Source organism: Ahaetulla prasina, chromosome 1 (assembly GCF_028640845.1).
Source record: "Ahaetulla prasina isolate Xishuangbanna chromosome 1, ASM2864084v1, whole genome shotgun sequence".
In the NCBI taxonomy this organism is placed as follows: Eukaryota; Metazoa; Chordata; class Lepidosauria; order Squamata; family Colubridae; genus Ahaetulla; species Ahaetulla prasina.
In genome coordinates, this window is record NC_080539.1 from 255,759,096 (window position 1) to 255,776,418 (window position 17,323).

The 17,323-nt window shown below is 38.2% G+C and overlaps 1 protein-coding gene across 1 annotated transcript; it reads left to right on the forward strand.

Moving 5' to 3' along the window:
* Nucleotides 1-2,341: 2,341 nt before the first annotated feature.
* On the forward strand, nt 2,342-6,750 carry CCDC86 (coiled-coil domain containing 86). The gene is made up of 4 exons (XM_058155102.1): nt 2,342-2,660; nt 3,388-3,517; nt 4,669-4,743; nt 6,267-6,750. The coding sequence occupies exons 1-4, from the start codon at nt 2,428-2,430 to the stop codon at nt 6,384-6,386; spliced, it is 558 nt and encodes a 185-aa protein (XP_058011085.1). The 5' UTR covers nt 2,342-2,427; the 3' UTR covers nt 6,387-6,750.
* Nucleotides 6,751-17,323: the final 10,573 nt, after the last annotated feature.

A 17,323-nucleotide genomic window follows, 5' to 3' on the forward strand; every position in this document is an offset into this window, starting at 1 on the left:
TTTGCCAGAGCATGATTAAAGGTTCTCACTCACTCACTGTCACTGAATTTAGAGGTCATAGTGTCATCAAAGAGCAAATTTATGTAAGTACAGCGAGTGTGTCAGCTGACTCTTCTTGAGTCTTTGCAACATCTCAACCAGGGATGAAATCCAAAATTTTTCCCTACTGGTTCTGTGGGCGTGGCTTGGTGAGTGTGGCGGGGGAAGGATATTGCAAAATCTCCATTCCCACCCCACTCCAGGGAAGGATACTGCAAAATCTCCATTCCCACCCCACTCTGGGGCCAGCCAGAGGTGGTATTTGCCGGTTCTCTGAACTCAAAATTTCTGCTACCGGTTCTCCAGAACCTGTTAGAACTTGCTGGATTTCACCCCTGATCTAACTGCTATACTTCGAAATTGCAGTTGATGTAAAAGCTTGGCCAGCAGGTTTCTAATGAATAGCAGGTCATAGCTATCATACAATGCACAAACTGAGAGATATGCATGTATTCTATACTGCCTTATGGCTACAATTTTATTTATTTACTGAGCTGCAGTTATAAACCACCCTAATGTACCCGAATGAATCAAAATGTGCCACAATAAACCAAAAATAGATTATCTCAAATAAGGAAAGAAATATGATAATCTGACAAATCATAATTTGCTGTTCAATGGCTCATTCAGGCAATTGCTTCTCCTGTTAATTAATCTGATCAAGTACTTAAATCAATGAGAAACATGTTTCTGAAGATTCTCTTCGTCAGAAGCATGATTAAAGGTTCTCAAGGAAATGGTAATGATACAGAATTTAGTTTCAGTATTTATTTTGATTGCATTATTTTATGTTCTATTTTTAATATGTATGACAACTTTAGATTGATATAAACAGAAAGAGGTTAAAAATCAAAAATAAATTAAAAGATACTTCTAGTTATCTTAATAACTTTATTCCAGGGAATTAGACATAATATGTAACAACACAGCAAATGCATGCATCTCATAATGTGGACCATAGAAATTTATACAAAGAGTTTATTATTCTTTGTGACACATTAGTCTCTGTGCTATTTTTAAGCACTGAGCATTTGAAATATTAGAATATCAAAATGTTAAATTCATTTTCTTTTCACAAGTTCACATATACATTTCTTATATTCGATACAGAAAACAGGATCTGCCTCATCATACGGTACTTGATCAGATTTGGCAAATTTTCAAAACAAATTTACATTCTTTGCTTTTTCAAACAGGTAGCAAACTCAATGAATTCAAAGGCAAATTTTGTATTAAAAACAGATAAGGAATTGTATACCCAGGTGCTCCTTTCAATAAATGAATTAGTTCAAATTTTAACTTTTAAGTTTGAACTAGCTTGCCAAAGCTACAGGAACTGTCTTTTCTTAGACATTTATAGCATTTATGTTATTCAAAATACTATTTTGCATATATTATATAAATATATATAAATGCAACAGTAACTATGGCTAAGGACATCAATCATTGCTTAAAGTCTTTAATATGCTTATGTTTCTCCATAACTATCTTCCACAGCCAAGAAACAGAAGTAGTAGGCTCAGGGATGACTAGATGTTACTGGTTTAAGAGTTGATCAAATAAACAAAAATATTTTTTTCTAACTGTATTTTCCTAATTCAGTTAGTAATTAGGAATCAAGTAAGGAAAATGTAACTGCTAAAAGCAGACCTTTAAATTTAGACTTCAGTCAAATGAAAATAAATAAAATATACTAAATATACTATAAAGTAACAAAAAGTTATATTAATGGCCATTAAAATATGTATAATTTTGATAGTACTGTACTGTCACTGTTCAATTATTAGTTATTCACCAAAAATATTTCACCATATTTTTCTACTAAAAAAGGGAGAAAATAAGCAATACCCCAATCAAAAGCCCTTTATGCTAATTCTAGACAATTGTTTAAAAGCCTGCTTTAATTAAGTATCTAATGGTATTTTTAATGGATCTTCCCCAACTAAATGCTTTCCAGATGTATCTATACTGCAAAGCCCAGAATGCCCAGCCAGCAAGCATTTCGGAATTCTGGCCATACTGTTCCCAAAATATTTACAGGGTATCACATAGCGAAGACTATTGTACTGAATTTTTACCACTCTTGCCCCGCATATGGATTCCACTAAACGCAGAGGATACCGGAAGTTGTATTCAAGAACAAGTGAAACTTACCCTCTTTCTAGCCAAGGAACCGCTCTAGCTTACCTAACTTCCAATGAATACTGCATTCGCCGCAAAGAACGTTATCTAGCAACTCGTAGTTCTGCGCATCCGCGTCCGTCGCATATGGGGCGTCATCCGAAAGGGCCCAACTGGAGTCTTCCTCGTGGGGTGGGAGAAGGAGGGAGGGAGAGCGTGTAGCGAAGGGAGCTGGGAGCGTGTAGCGAAGAGACAAAAAGGAAGGAAATGGCAGCGCTTATCCCCGAGGAGCAGCTGCAAGCCGATCGACTGTCTCCAGAGCCGGAACGGGGTGAGCAACTTCAGCAGCTGGGGAATGAGGAAGGGGCTGCCGCCTTAGTGGAAGCTGGATCTGGGAAGCTGCAAGTAACTGCTTTGGGTAAGAAGCGGAAGGAGGCAACACCTATCCCCAAAGGAAAGCCTAAATCTGGGCGGGTATGGAAAGATCCCGGCAAAAAGCGGTAAGAATGCGATTTTGGTCGCCAGGTGATCGGACGCAGCATCTTGGGGAGAAGTTTTCTCCACATCAGCAACTTTTAGGATACATGGACTTCAACTCCCAGAAATTCCCAGCAAGGATTCTGGGAGTTGAAGTCCACCCATCTGAAAGCTGCTTTGAGTTTAAAGAGAAATGGGCTGCCGTTTATGTGTATTTTATACCGCTTTGTTAGACAGAAATACTGTGTATTGGTTAGTTCTCCTAGGCAGAGTTCATTTTATGCACTTCATGCGTATCTACTGTGCACACTAAAATGTAACCAAAAAAGGTATTCATCCTCGGTTCAAGTTGAGTGTAAATTTTAGAGGGTTTGTATTAAATAACCAACGAACACAAATTAAAATCATAGGGTGTTTTTAAAATCATTCTTATTTGTTACGGTAATGCTTTTGATGTGCAAAAGTAGGTTTTTGTTTCCTTGGAACACCTTGCCAAGTAAGATTATGCAGGACTCTTATCCTAGATCTGCTTCATACAATATGCTAAATGTTACTATGATTGTTTGGTTTAGTTGCAATTTATGGCTCAGTGTATTGCACCAATTTGACTATTAGTTATTCAGTAAGGCTTTATTCAGTAAGGCTTTATTAAGCCAAACTATGGCTGCCTTCTAAGGTGATACCATCTAGTGCTGAAACTAAGCTCTAAACTAAACTAAGCTGAAGATGTAAATTTCCCCATCTCCCCAGGTTTTCCTACATGATCCAGGATAAGCCTTTACATACTTCCTGGCAACATAAAATGAAAATACGTCAGGAAAAGAAGTTGATCAAAGATTTTGCCCAGGAGCTGAAGGAACAAAAACAAAGAGAGCGTGAGGTAAGTAAAATATGTTTGTCTCAAATGAAAGCAATGTGTCCATAATATTAAGTAACTATAATGTATCCCTAAGCATCTCTACCCAGACACCATCTTCACTGATATTTTTTGTCACTCTAATTACGTTATGGACTGAATTAGCAGGAAAGGACTAGTGCTAAGTCTGTTGAACTCACATCTTCTGTTCTGATACTGCACAAGAATTGTGAACAGAATTTACAAAGGCAGAACAGAATTCACAAAAGCATATGGATTAGATATAGCATATACCTTTAGCCTGCAGATTGATATGTTATAGCTATTTTGAATTTGGCATCTAAAAGGTTTTGTACTTATTTCGTCTATTGAAAGTTTAAAATAGGATTTTATTCAAGCATACATGCATAACTTTGATGATGCTACTATTTTATAAAGCAGAGTATGAATTTCTGCATATCTTTGCTGTTGAACGTTTAATAGAGCTTCATGAGGATCCTACTTATATATTAAGAAAGATTGAGTGAAGATATACTACCAGACCTTGATGCTTCTTTTATTTATGTCGTAAACAAAATGACATAATATACAACATGGCCACCCATAGGGAAAAGATAGACAAATGATGACATTTGCATTAGATGTTATGCCACAATTTTTGTATTTGATACTGCTGCTACTCGGATGTTGCTATGTGCCAGTGTGAAAAAACACCCCCCAAATTCAGTCAATTCAAATAAAATAATTAGAGCCAATTTACAAATACTTTATTCAAAAATTGTTGCCTTTTTGTTACGTAAATCCCACAAATATTCTGTTCACTTCAGTGAATGTCTCAACACATAGATTCTAGAGTCACCTTTTGCTTAAAAAATTTTTTTGAGAGGACCTCATAAAATGATAACTTATTCCATTTTATCAGTCTGGAAAAGTTTGATGAGTGAGAACTTTTAAAGTGTTTAGCAACTCAATAAAACATTCTTCTGGTGTTACATACTTTGCTACTTATTTTTGAGAGCTAGTAATAAATTCAGCTTTTGGGTTCATAAAGCTGTTTGCATATGCTGTTTTTTCTGTCAGTATTTGTATTCTTGTATTTTTATGGAATTATTTGGTCATATTTTTGACAGGACTGTTACATATAGTATGCATAAAAGTTTTTTTTTCTTTTTCAGGAGAAAAAACAGCGAAGGAGGGATAACTTAAAAAGAAGGCTAGAAAATGAGAGGAAAGCGGAGGTTGTACAAGTGGTGAGTTTTGGATCAAATAATTTTCATCTAGAAAGAAAATCTCTTTCCTTAGTTGAAGAAGAGTGGAGTGTATTTCGTAATTAATGTTTTACTTAACTTGGTAGTACATTATAATAGGTTTGGATCAACAGCACTATATAATAAGTTATGCTTCTTTGTTGCAATTAAGGAGGAACATTTGAGAATTGGAGGCTGAATTATTGATTCTGTAACTACACAAATTTTATATCACTCTGTTGCCTCAGATGGGAAATCCTGCATTTATTTTTTCTTGTGGAAGAAGTGCACAAGTGCCTCAGTACAGACAATCCAAAACAAGTAAAATGATACAATAGTTGTATGTAAATAGATTTTCTGGTCTGGAATCAAGATATTGATGTGCTGCTGGTTTTTGGCAGCCATGATTGAAGGACTTTGCCTCCTTCCCAGCCTGAAGCATTAGGAAGATGGATAGGATCCTGGAGGATAGGTTCGTCCCCTAGCCTGAGTTTAAATGGAAACATGATTTGCTAACTTTGCATGTAAATGTGCTTGAACCAAGTTTCTACATTTTTGCTACAGAGATTCCTTTTGAGAATGAGCCAACATGATGAGATGCATGCTAGGTTTTGGACCAAGCCATGAATAAGGGAGCTTCAAGGGCATTTGATAAGATCCATTATAGAAAACATCTACTTCTCGAATTGAATTGAGTTGAATTAAATTGATGATAGTGTGTCTCTGGAGTTCATCTGGCCCCTTCTTTCAATTATCCGGGCTCTGATCCAAGTGAAAGCTAGTTTCAGAGTCCACACCAACAGCTATGTTTCATTGTTAATATTTTACTACCAAGATTATTCAGAGTTCCATACTATTGTGAGATCGTAATTATCAACTTTGCAACATAGAAAAAGTCAAAGGCATACAAACATGGGAAATCATATAGCAGTACACGTGGATCATCAAAGGCAGGCCGATACCATAGGAACATGATTGTAAATCTCTATTTTAGTTTTTATTAAGGGTCTGATATATTTAAATGATTTTTCCCTGCTTTCTGCATAAAAAGTTAGAAGCAAAGAAAGAAGACGTATGCTTTTTATTTACAATGTGTTATAGTAGCTATTTGGGGATACAAAAATGTGGATATGATGGGCTGGTTGTCTTTCTTGTTTTTTCATTTACTGTTGACAAATGGAATGTCAGTTGCCAGATGACAAAACGGCGGAGGTTGTTTGTGGTGGTGCAGGCACATGCCAATCCTACTTCTACATTTTCTTTGTCTTCCCCTTGCATGTGTAGAGTTTAATTTGTTGCTTTCTTTAGATTTAGGCACCTTTGGCAAGATTTAGTAATTCCTTTCTGTGGAAAAACTGTGTTTTCTATGGAAAAACTGTTTGGTTCTGTTGTGGGAGTTTCGTAAACTAATAGCAATAATATTCTGGAAGACTCTAGCTTGGTTGATTGCTATTCAGAAACTTTTTAAGTCTTAGATGAGCATGAGATAAGATCATATTTCTCTCTCTTTGTTTTTTTTAAAAAAGATTCGAAATCCCTTGAAACTGAAGCGTGCAAAGAAGAAACATTTGCGGCGAATTGAGAAGCGAGACACACTGGCCTTGCTGCAGAACTCCCAGGCACAACTTAAAGCAGCCAAGCAATAAGAGAGCAGAAGTCTCTTTTGTAGCACATTGAAAGACTTTTTGAAGTGCAAAAGTTGAGAGACAGAATCCAGTGTATGAAAGAGACGTTGCCATATTACAACTTTTTATTTGGCTCCTCTTGCAATCAGCAATAGGACCTTCCCTGCAAAATATGCTATTGTATCCCAATAATTTCTCATCTTATAGCTTTGGTATTAAAAGAACAAATGTGGGGAGGGCAGCTTCATTTTCAAACAAAATGAAAGCCCTAAAGGAGTTATTGCAAAATCTACAACTTCTGGATGATTTGTAATTTCCAGAACTTATATTTCTTCTTTAACCATGAAAAGAAAATAATAATAAAAAAACCTACTTTGAGGAAAAATACATGGTTCATCACATCTCTTCATGGGTTATGTTGATTGTGGAGGTAAAATCTGGGTAGTTTGGGTTGGGTTTTTTACTGGAATTGTCTATGAGATTAAAAAACAACAACTCTGCGTTTCCCTCTGACTTTCATCCTATATCAGAATTCTGATCTTTACTAGATAAAGGACAAGACATATATTATGTAATACATAGAAGTAATACACACAAGCTAGAAACAAAGGATGTTAGGTTTCTTATTTACACTATCATAAATAAAATGTGCTTACTCTGTGGAATACAGGTAGACCTCAACTTAATAACCACAATTGAGCCCAAAATTTCTGTTGCTAAGTGAGACATTTGTTAAGTGAATGTTGCCCCCCTTTTACAACCTTGCCACAGTTAAGTGAATCACTACAGTTAAATTAGAAACACGGTTAAGTGAATCTGGCTTCCCCATTAACTTTGCTTGTCAGAAGGTTGCAAAAGGTGATCACATGATTCCGGGACACTGCAGCCATCATAAATATGAGTCAATTGCCAAGTGTCGAAATTTTGATCAGATGACCATGCTGCCGTGGTTGTAAGTGTGAAAAACAGACAAGTCACTTTTTTCAGTGCCGTAACTTTGAACGGTCACTAAATGAACTGTTAATTCGAGGACTACCTGCATAGAGAATGGTGGATGTCACTTACTTGTGTCAGTTTCAACTTGCATCATGGCACGTAGGGAATTTGGGGAGCGGGGACAGGCTTTTGGCTGTATTTATGTGCAAATTTTAATGTTTTTCAACATTGTCTGCTCTATAGCAGGTATAACGAAATATGAAGAATATATACTTAATTAAGGGAAATCTGATATAGAAATACATTTACAACTGAATCTTTTTCTAAGGATTAGACATTTGAGTATTGTGAGAAAATGTAATCCATATCACATTCTTCATTTTTTTTTATCCTGCACTTCCTTGTCAACTATTCACCAAGGAAGCAATTTTACAGCAAATGATTTACTGGGTTATAACCATTGCTGTATAAAGATGAAAGTATACACCTGTTTTTATCCATTTTAAAAAACAAAACTAACTGTGGTTATATTGCTTAATATTTATTTTAATCTACCGGTATGTATATAAATCTTATTATGATGTTTCTTCTGGCTTTGCCTATGAGATATACAGCATTTGAAATTTCCCTGCGAGTTCTTAAGCCAGAATAGTAAAATAATTACTTTCAGGATCGTTCCTTTTAGAGATAGTCCTGGATTTACAACCATTCATTTAGTGACTGAAGTTATTACAGCATTGAAAAAAAGTGGCATATGACTGTTTTCCACACTTACGACCCATAGTAGCATACCCATGGTCATGTGATCAGAATTCAAAAACTTGGAAACCGGCATGTATTTATGATACTTGCAATGTTCCGGGGTCATGTGATCACCTTTTGTGATCTTCTGACAAGCAAAGTCAATGGGGAAGCCAGATTCACTTAACAACTTGGTTACTAACTGAACGGCAGTAATTCACTTCGTGGCAAGAAAAGTAAACAGGCAAAACTCAAGTGTCTAGCTTAGCAATGGAAATTTTGGATTCAACTGTAGTTGTAAATCAAGGATTACTTCTATGGTAGAACATTATTCAGAATAAAGTTATATCTACTTGTGACAATTTTATCTGCTGGGCCTTGCTAGATTGAACAATGCACAAACATTTTACACAAACAGAAGGTGCAATGTGAAGGTGATTTCTTTTAGTATCTGAAGATGTACAAAGATTAGATCATTGAGAATGGCCAAGCTATATATGAATGAATTCATACATACATAACATTTTCTAGGTAAATGTGGTGCTTTTTTTAACTACCGGTAGAAGAATGAAAGATAATGAGAATATCAAAACAAAATGCAGATTACTGAACTGTTTCCCTGAAGATAAGAAATTATTTGTGCGTGGGAGCAAATGCTAGTTGTATCTTTCAGAGTTTATAAAAATGAGGTCTAGAAACCTGGCGCCAGTTCATACAAGCTATTGGTTCAAGTGATAACCGGTTTACCTTTGTCATGTCCCACTCCTCTGCTGACGGCCGGGTCAGGGAAATCCGAATCAGGCGTGCCTCTGCAGCTCTGCCAAAGTCCTAGCAAAGTTCTCAAGTCAGGCAGGAGACCAGAAAGTGATTTCAGCAAGATAAAATTGAAAATTGAATAAACTGAATAAATAATAATACTAAGGTAGACTTTGCCTGACTCAGAGAATGCCAGAAAGCAGATCCTTTATATAGGCCATGGGGTGTGGCTCCATGACTTAGCACTTATCCCGGCATGCCCCTCCCTTCCTTCTGTTGACGCCGCTTATCAATTCTCCTGAAGCGAGGGTCACTCCAGTCTGCAGCTGTTGGTAATTGACCTTCCTCAGGCTCACATGCTGTGGAGGAGGGGGAGGGGTCTAGTTGCTCCGTTTGCCTGGGCATGGAGCCAGGGCTGGGGGCTGGAGGCACTTCTTCTTCCTCAGCCTGTCTGGGCATGGAGCCAGGGCTGGGGCCGGGAGGCATGCTAGGACATTCCTCAGCGTTCGGAAGCAGATAAGAAGGCCCCGGCTGCGGGGAAAGCGGACGAGGCACAACAACCTTTTTTTGGCCTTGTAAGGCACACCTGAAGAATTTCTTAATATGTTATAATAACAAGAATAAGAATACTCCTTTCATTAGGAAAAAGAAGTAATTGCTTCCTACACATAGTTTTTCAGTTTGGCAACTCCCCTGCTAAGATTTGTTTTATCAGAGGATAGTTATAGGTCTGTTGTTGTTTTTCAGCTAAATAAAAGTTGAAATCAAGGCTAGCAAGCCCACCTAAGACCTGGCTCCTATTTTCCCAACAACAGCAACTCTGTGAAGTTGGTAGGCTGACAGAGTGAGTAGCTCAAAGTCACCCAGCTAGCTTTTATTCCTAAACAGTCTCCCAGGCCAACACCTTCACCACTATACCAAATTGGCTCTTATACAATAAGAATGACCTTTTATTTCAGCATTTTTTTCCCTTGTATTTCATGTTGGAATAGTATGTGGGAATGACTTTGAGGGAGGAGGGGAAGAAAGGCAGCCAAAAGCGCTATCAGATAAAATCTACTTAATGATCACACAAAGAAACTTAGGAAGGACACACCCTAAATTGATCTGACTGTAGAGAAAGAAAGAAAGAAACAAACAAACAAACAAACAAACAGTAAGGAGATTTGTACTTTCAGAATGTCAAGGTTCTGTTAATATATCTTTACAATAAACTGTAAGTGGCTTGCCTGGTCAGGTTTCCTATCTGGTTTACCCAGGGGGACTGACTGACCTGGCTTAGCAAGTGCCTCATTTAGTGACTCACAGTTATGGTGATAAAGAAACAGTAACCTTAAGACCGGTCTTACATTTATTACCCTCACACATTTGAAAAGCAAAGGAAAGCTGAAGCAACATCATCAGCCCAGTCACTGTTTCTCTTAATGACCAAGTTGTCAGTCCCAATTGTGGTTCCTAAATAAGGACTGCCTGGATGTGTAGTCCTAAGCACATCAAAACATCATCATAATACACTGTCCTGAGTACTATAACCAAGCTTATGTACATTTTGTTTAATTCACAGTAATTTTGAATGGCTTTGTTTCCAAATTAGTTCTGGGGTGGCTAACAAGCTGTCACAGGTAGTCCTCAACTTACAATCTTTCATTTAACAACCATTCAAAGTTACAAGTTGCCAGCAGTGTAGACATTAATGGCTGTGTCTTGCATTATTTTGAGGGGACAGCACATTCACGCTGTTATACAAGTTATATACTCACTATTTTACATTGTAGCCAAGTGTCATTTCTTCAGTGTGGTCACATGAAAAGATATACTTAAATATTTACAAAATGTGAGGGGGTGTACTCGCTTCTGTGACATACTGTAGCTGAGTTGGCTTGGGAAATCCTCCAGGCAGTTAGAAAGGGCTGGATTGAAACACTGATAATAGCTGCACAAGTACTTGCATTAAGCACCAGATCCATAAAAGCTGTGGTCTACCATAGACAGGACCCAAGGTGCAGATTGTGCAGAGAGGCCTCAAAGACAATCCAACACCTACTAGCAGGGTATAAGATAGGAACAGCATATGTTGAACAGCATGACTAAGTAGCTGGTATTCTGTATAGGAACATCTGGTCCTCCCAGGTCCAGATGGGAGACTTCACAGAAAGTCATGGGGAATAAAAGGGCTAAGATACTGTAAGACTTCCAGATCCAGTCTGACTGTCAGATATTAGCCAATCAAAAGTCTATGCAATGTTTGCATGATATTATAATGATGTAATCAATGCTATCTAGAATGTCTAGAGACACCATTTCTTATTTCCCAGTTTGCTTTCTCGTAAATATGATGACTTGGAAAAATAATTCAAGCAGAGCTGTAAAAAAAGCGGGGATCTAGGAGTAGCTAAGTTTAAATGGTACATTTAAGAAGGAAAGGCCATTGTCCCCACAGTCATACTGTATTTTACAGTGGGTAAATTAGATATAGTTTATCTCTTTCAGTTAATGATTACCACTAGGCGGTTTTGATAAGCCAATATAAACAGGCCATGTTAGTCAATTGTATGAACCAAGACCTCATTCTTGGATTTTAATTTATAAAGTGGCGTTAAGAAAAGGTTGGATCCCAAGCAAACGAACAGAAATAGCAAGCAGAGAGACGTGAGAATTGTGAAAAAGCACTGGAGAAAAGTGAGTTTGGAGTTCTTTGCCTAAACTTGCCTACCATTTGGGGAACTGCTTTTTCATGGGAAGAGCTTTGGTGGTGCAGATTGAGCAATTGATCTTATGTACGGTACAGCCAATAGCTACTCTGCTGAAAAGCTCATCGTATTCTCAAGGTGTTCATGTTCCAGAGTGAAAGAAACATCCAGGCTTGAGTGGAAGGGTAGCTGCTGAAGTATCTCAATCTCACCGGGGAGGTTTCAACACTAAGTTAAACAGACAAGAGAGTCCATTGCTCCGTTTTATTTATGTGATATTGTTTTGCAACCTGTGCTGTTAATGTTAAACTGAAAGCCAGGTGAAGTATCCTTTGCAAACAGAATGGAACATTTAAAAGTTTGCAGTATTTAGGAAAGATGTTTCTTCTCTTCTTTCACTCCCCCTCCCCCGCACACCTTCTGATAGGAAAGCAGCCCTCAAGCTAAAAAAAAAAAGTAATAAAAATCAGCGATAAAGTGCAATGGAAAGAGGCAGTTTTGTATAAGCCATTCAGTATTTTGCTGAGGGTATCATTCAGAAACAGGAAAGGTGTGCTTAGCCTTGATTTTAGAAATCAGGGGAAATTGGACATTTGAGGCTGTGGAAATTGAGGGATGAGGCCTATGGAGATGCAATAATAGCAGGGTCAAGTATCTTGGAGAATGGTCGTGTCTGAGAATATTACCTCAAAAGGCAAGGAAATCTCCCTTTCCCCATGGATGTCCATAAGTAGAACAGAAGTGATAGAAGTCAAAGGGCCATAAAGGAAGCTATTTGGAAAAGAATGCTTAGTTCAGCAGTAATGATGACAATAATCTTTACTGCATAAAAACCATGGGAGGGAATCTGTTGAGAAGGCTATTAAATAGCAGGGATACAGGATTCCTCATTTATACTCCTCTTATTTCTGTATCCTTTAAATATTAAAATTGGACCTCTAGGCCTTTTTCTGGATTTTAGAAAACATGAAGTTGTGGGGTGCATCCCAATATTCCCTTCCCCATCAGGATGAGATTAAAAATGATCAAATGTCATGAGTACTATAAAAATGGGAATTTTTTTAGTACATTAACTACAGAGATGGATTTAAGCCTTTCCAGATATGACCTGTAATTTCTGATTATGGATGACTTTTTTTTTTGGAATCTGAAAAATTAGTCTGGAGATGTGGCGAGGAGAATTGATAATCCAGAATCATTTGTCCTCCTGTTTATCTGCTTGTCTATGGCTCTAAACTTCAAATGAAGCAGAAAGAGATTACATGGAAGCAAGATTAAAAGCAAAATAGGTTGAAATAGACTAATGCTCTGGAATATATTGAAAATAAATGGGAATAAAATTGAACTTCATTAATCACCTTGTTCTTTAAAATGTTGGAAACAAAGGAATTGTATCTCACAGTGACTTAAGCTCACCCAACATTAAGTTCAAAAGAACTAGAATTTTAGTAGGAATACCATTATCTCAGCCAATTTATGAAATATTGCCCACCTGGGAAAAAAACCTGAAGTAGATTTTAAGATAAAAATTATCCAATTATCTCATCTCAAACTCTATTCCAAGCAAAATTTTGTTTAGAAAACTATGCAAAATGCCAATTTCCTAATCAACCGAACTAACCAAAACTACCAGTTACAGAAAATGATGAATATATATATATATTTGTTTTCTGAGACTTTTGCGGGTGTGTGTGTGTAGGTCTTTGGTTATTCGGGTTTTCTCCCACTTAAAATTGGAAGTGTCTTGCTGACGTTTTGACAAAGTTTCATTCGTCATCTTCAGGCTTCAGCTTTGTGGTTCTGGGAGCAATGTGTGATCACAGCTGTTTCTTCCTTTTAACTGCTAGAGGGGGTTTGAACTGATTGGGTGGGAGCTTGGCTGTGCTCTGATTGGAGGGGTTTTTTGTGTGCTCTGATTGGCTGGGGGTGTGTCCTGTTTGGATGGGGGCTTGGTTGTGCTCAGATTAGTTTGAGTTGCAGTGGGATTTGAGCTGGTGAGCTGCATTGCTGTTGTTTGGCTTCGTGGTCGTGGTCGTGCTGCATCTTCATAGAATAGAATAGAATAGAATAGAATAGAATTTTATTGGCCAAGTGTGATTGGACACACAAGGAATTTGTCTTGGTGCATATGCTCTCAGTGTACATAAAAGAAAAGATACATTCATCAAGGTACAACATTTACAACACAATTGATGATCAATATAGCAATATAAATCATAAGGATTGCCAGCAACAAGTTATAGTCATACAGTCATAAGTGGAAAGAGATTGGTGATGGGAACTATGAAACGATTAATAGTAGTGCAGATTCAGTAAATAGTCTGACAGTGTTGAGGGAATTATTTGTTTAGCAGAGTGATGGCCTTTGGGAAAAAACTGTTCTTGTGTCTAGTTGTTCTGGTGTGCAGTGCTCTATAGCTGCTTTGAGGGTAGGAGTTGAAACAGTTTATGTCCAGGATGCGAGGGATCTGCAAATATTTTCATGGCCCTCTTCTTGATTCGTGCAGTATACAGGTCCTCAATGGAAGGCAAGTTGGTAGCAATTATTTTTTCTGCAGTTCTAATTATCCTCTGAAGTCTGTGTTTTTCTTGTTGGGTTGCAGAACCGAACCAGACAGTTATAGAGGTGCAAATGACAGACTCAATAATTCCTCTGTAGAATTGGATCAGCAGCTCCTTGGGCAGTTTGAGCTTACTGAGTTGGCGAGAAAGAACATTCTTTGTTGTCCTTTTTAATGATGTTTTGATGTTAGCTGTCCATTTGAGATCTTGCGATATGATAGAACCCAGAAATTTGAAGGTTTCTACTGTTGATACTGTGTTGTCAAGTATTGTGAGAGGTGGAAGTATGGAAGGGTTTTTCCTAAAGTCTACCACCATTTCTACGGTTTTGTGTGTGTTCAGTTCCAGATTGTTTTGGTTGCACCACAAGGCTAGTCGTTCGACTTCTCGTCTATATGCGGATTCGTCATTGTCTCGAATGAGACCAATCACTGTTGTGTCATCTGCGAACTTCAGTAGCTTAACAAATGGATCATTGGAGATGCAGTCATTGGTATACAGAGAGAAGAGAAGTGGGGAGAGCACACAGCCTTGGGGGCCCCCTGTGCTAATTGTACAGGTATTTGATGTGATCTTGCTTAGCTTCCCCTGCTGCTTCCTGTTTGTTAGGAAGCTTGTGATCCACTTACAAGTCTGTAACTGGTTTAGCTTAGTTAGAAGAATGTCTGGAATGATGGTATTGAATGCTGAACTAAAGTCTACAAAAAGGACCCTTGCATAGGTCTTTGGAGACTCAAGATGTTGTAGGATGTAGTGCAGAGCCATATTAACAGCATCATCTGTTGATCTATTTGCTCGGTATGCAAATTGCAAGGGGTCTAACAGCGGATCCGTGATGGTTTTCAGGTAGGAAAGCACTAGCCTTTCAAAGGTTTTCATGACTACAGATGTTAGAGCAACTGGTCTGTAGTCATTCAGTTCCTTGATGGTGGGCTTCTTCGGCACTGGGATGATGGTAGAGCGTTTGAAGCAAGAAGGAACATAGCACATCTCTAGTGATTTATTGAAAATATGGGTGAAGATGGGGGCCAATTGGTCAGCACAGACTTTTAAGCAAGAAGGAGTTATCTTGTCTGGGCCTGGAGCTTTTCCTGGCTTTTGTCTGTGAAATAGGTCCTGCACTTCCTTTTCTGTGATCACTAGGGGTTGTGAACCCAATGAAATGGGGTCAGTTGTAGGAGGCTTGGCTGTTGTTGGTGTGTCTGAGATGGGGGTTGTGGAGATAGGTGGCTGTAGTTTCCTTTCAAACCTGCAGTAAAACTCATTCAGGTCGTCTGCCAGTTGTTGATTACCTTCAGCCTGGGAAGGAGGTTTGCCATAGCCGGTGATATTTTTAAGAGTTTTCCACATGTTTGCTGGTTCATTTGCTGAAAGTTGATTCTTTAGCTTTTCAGAGTAGCTTCTTTTTGCTGCTCTTATCTCCCTTGTTAGTGCATTTCTGGCCTGATTGTACAGCATTTTATCACCTTTTCTGTAGGCTTCCTCTTTGGAATGTCGTAGCTGCTTAAGTTTAGGTGTAAACCAAGGTTTGTTATTACTGTGTATTCGCAAGTTCCTTGTAGGTACACATAGGTCTTCACAGAAGCTGACATATGATGTTACAGTATCTGTGAGTTCATCCAGGTCTGCAGAGGTATCTTTAAAAATATTCCAATCAGTGCAGTCAAAACATGCCTTTAGCTTTAATTCTGATTTCTCCGTCCAGGTTTTCACTGATTTAATTATTGGTTTTATGGCTTTAAGTCTTTGCCTGTAAGCAGGTACAAGGTGAATCATGCAATGATCAGAGTGTCCTACAGCTGCACGTGGTAAATAGTGGGTAAATAGTGGGTGTCAGTCTGCTGCATGTATGGATTGGAGGGGTTTGAAATGGCTAATGATGCAGCTGCAGTCTGGCTTCTGGTCCTTGGTCGTGCTTCATGATCAGTGTGGGTTTGGGTCTGCTTTCTGGGTGGAGGTGTGGTGATGACATCCTATGTGGACCTCGTGAGTGTGGGTCTGGTATCATTCCTCGTGTTAGGGACTCATTTGTCAATAAGGGCGGGTTTCCAAATGGCTGGTAGGCGGGAGGTATCATCTCGTTTGTTCATGCTGTGTGGGTGTTTTTCTATCTCGATGGCCTCTCTGATTATTCTGTTGTTAAAGTGTTCAGTTTTGGCGATAGTTCTGATCTTTTTAAAGTCAATATCATGTCCTGCGGCTTTAAGGTGTTGGACCAGGGAAGAAGTTGGTTCCTCTTTTTTGACTGAGTTCTTGTGTTCTTCAATGCGTGCACTTATTCTTCTGTTGGTTTGTCCGATGTATGTGGTGGGGCAGGCGGTGCATGGGATTTCATATACTCCTTGATTTTCTAACTCAATTTTGTCTTTGGGGTTTATTAGGATGGTGGATATTTTTTGGTTTGTGCAGAATGCTGTCTTGATGTTATGTTTGTGGAGGATCTTGCTGATTCTGTCTGTGGTGCCTTTTATATATGGGAGGAGGGCTGTGCCGTTTTCTTGTTCTCTGTCTTGGATTTTATTGGGGGGTTCTTTTTGGATTAGTTTGGTAATCTTATTTCTCTGGAATCCATTGGATGTTAGTAAGTTGTGAGAGTGTGTAGTTCGGTTTTTAGGTGTTGTTCGTCAGCTAAGCGTTTTGTTCTAGAGATGAGTGTCTTGGCTACGGAGTTGATTTGTGCTGGGTGGTGGTGTGAGAGTGCGTGCAGATAGCGGTTTGTGTGTGTTTTCTTCTGGTAGTATTTTCTTCTGGTCGAAACGTTGCCAAGACACTTCCAATTTTACACGGGAGAAAACCCGAATAACCAAAGACCTACATACAAACACCCGCGAAAACCTCAGAAAACAAACAAATACATACATACATACATACATACATACATACATACATACATACATACATATATATATATATATATATATATATATATATATATATATATATATATATATATATATAAACACCCCAATTTCATGTTATCTTGCCTAGAATAGATGACAAAAACCGTGGTGCCCTTGAACATTTTGGGTGATAGTACAACGTGGTCACTTATTCTTATCTAAAAAGTGAATTTGTTTTAGCTGAGTGGGATACTATTCCAAATAGTTTCCAAAATATACAGTTTTCTAAAGAAGGTTTTTGCGTCCTATTCCTGTGATCTACTGTTAAATTGTTTAGTTTGGGGGATGGGAAGTGGGTCATTCTGTGCTAATTTTGGAAATATAGGAGTTTGCCTGGAATGTGCTGGGGAACGTTGTTTTCATGGAATATTTT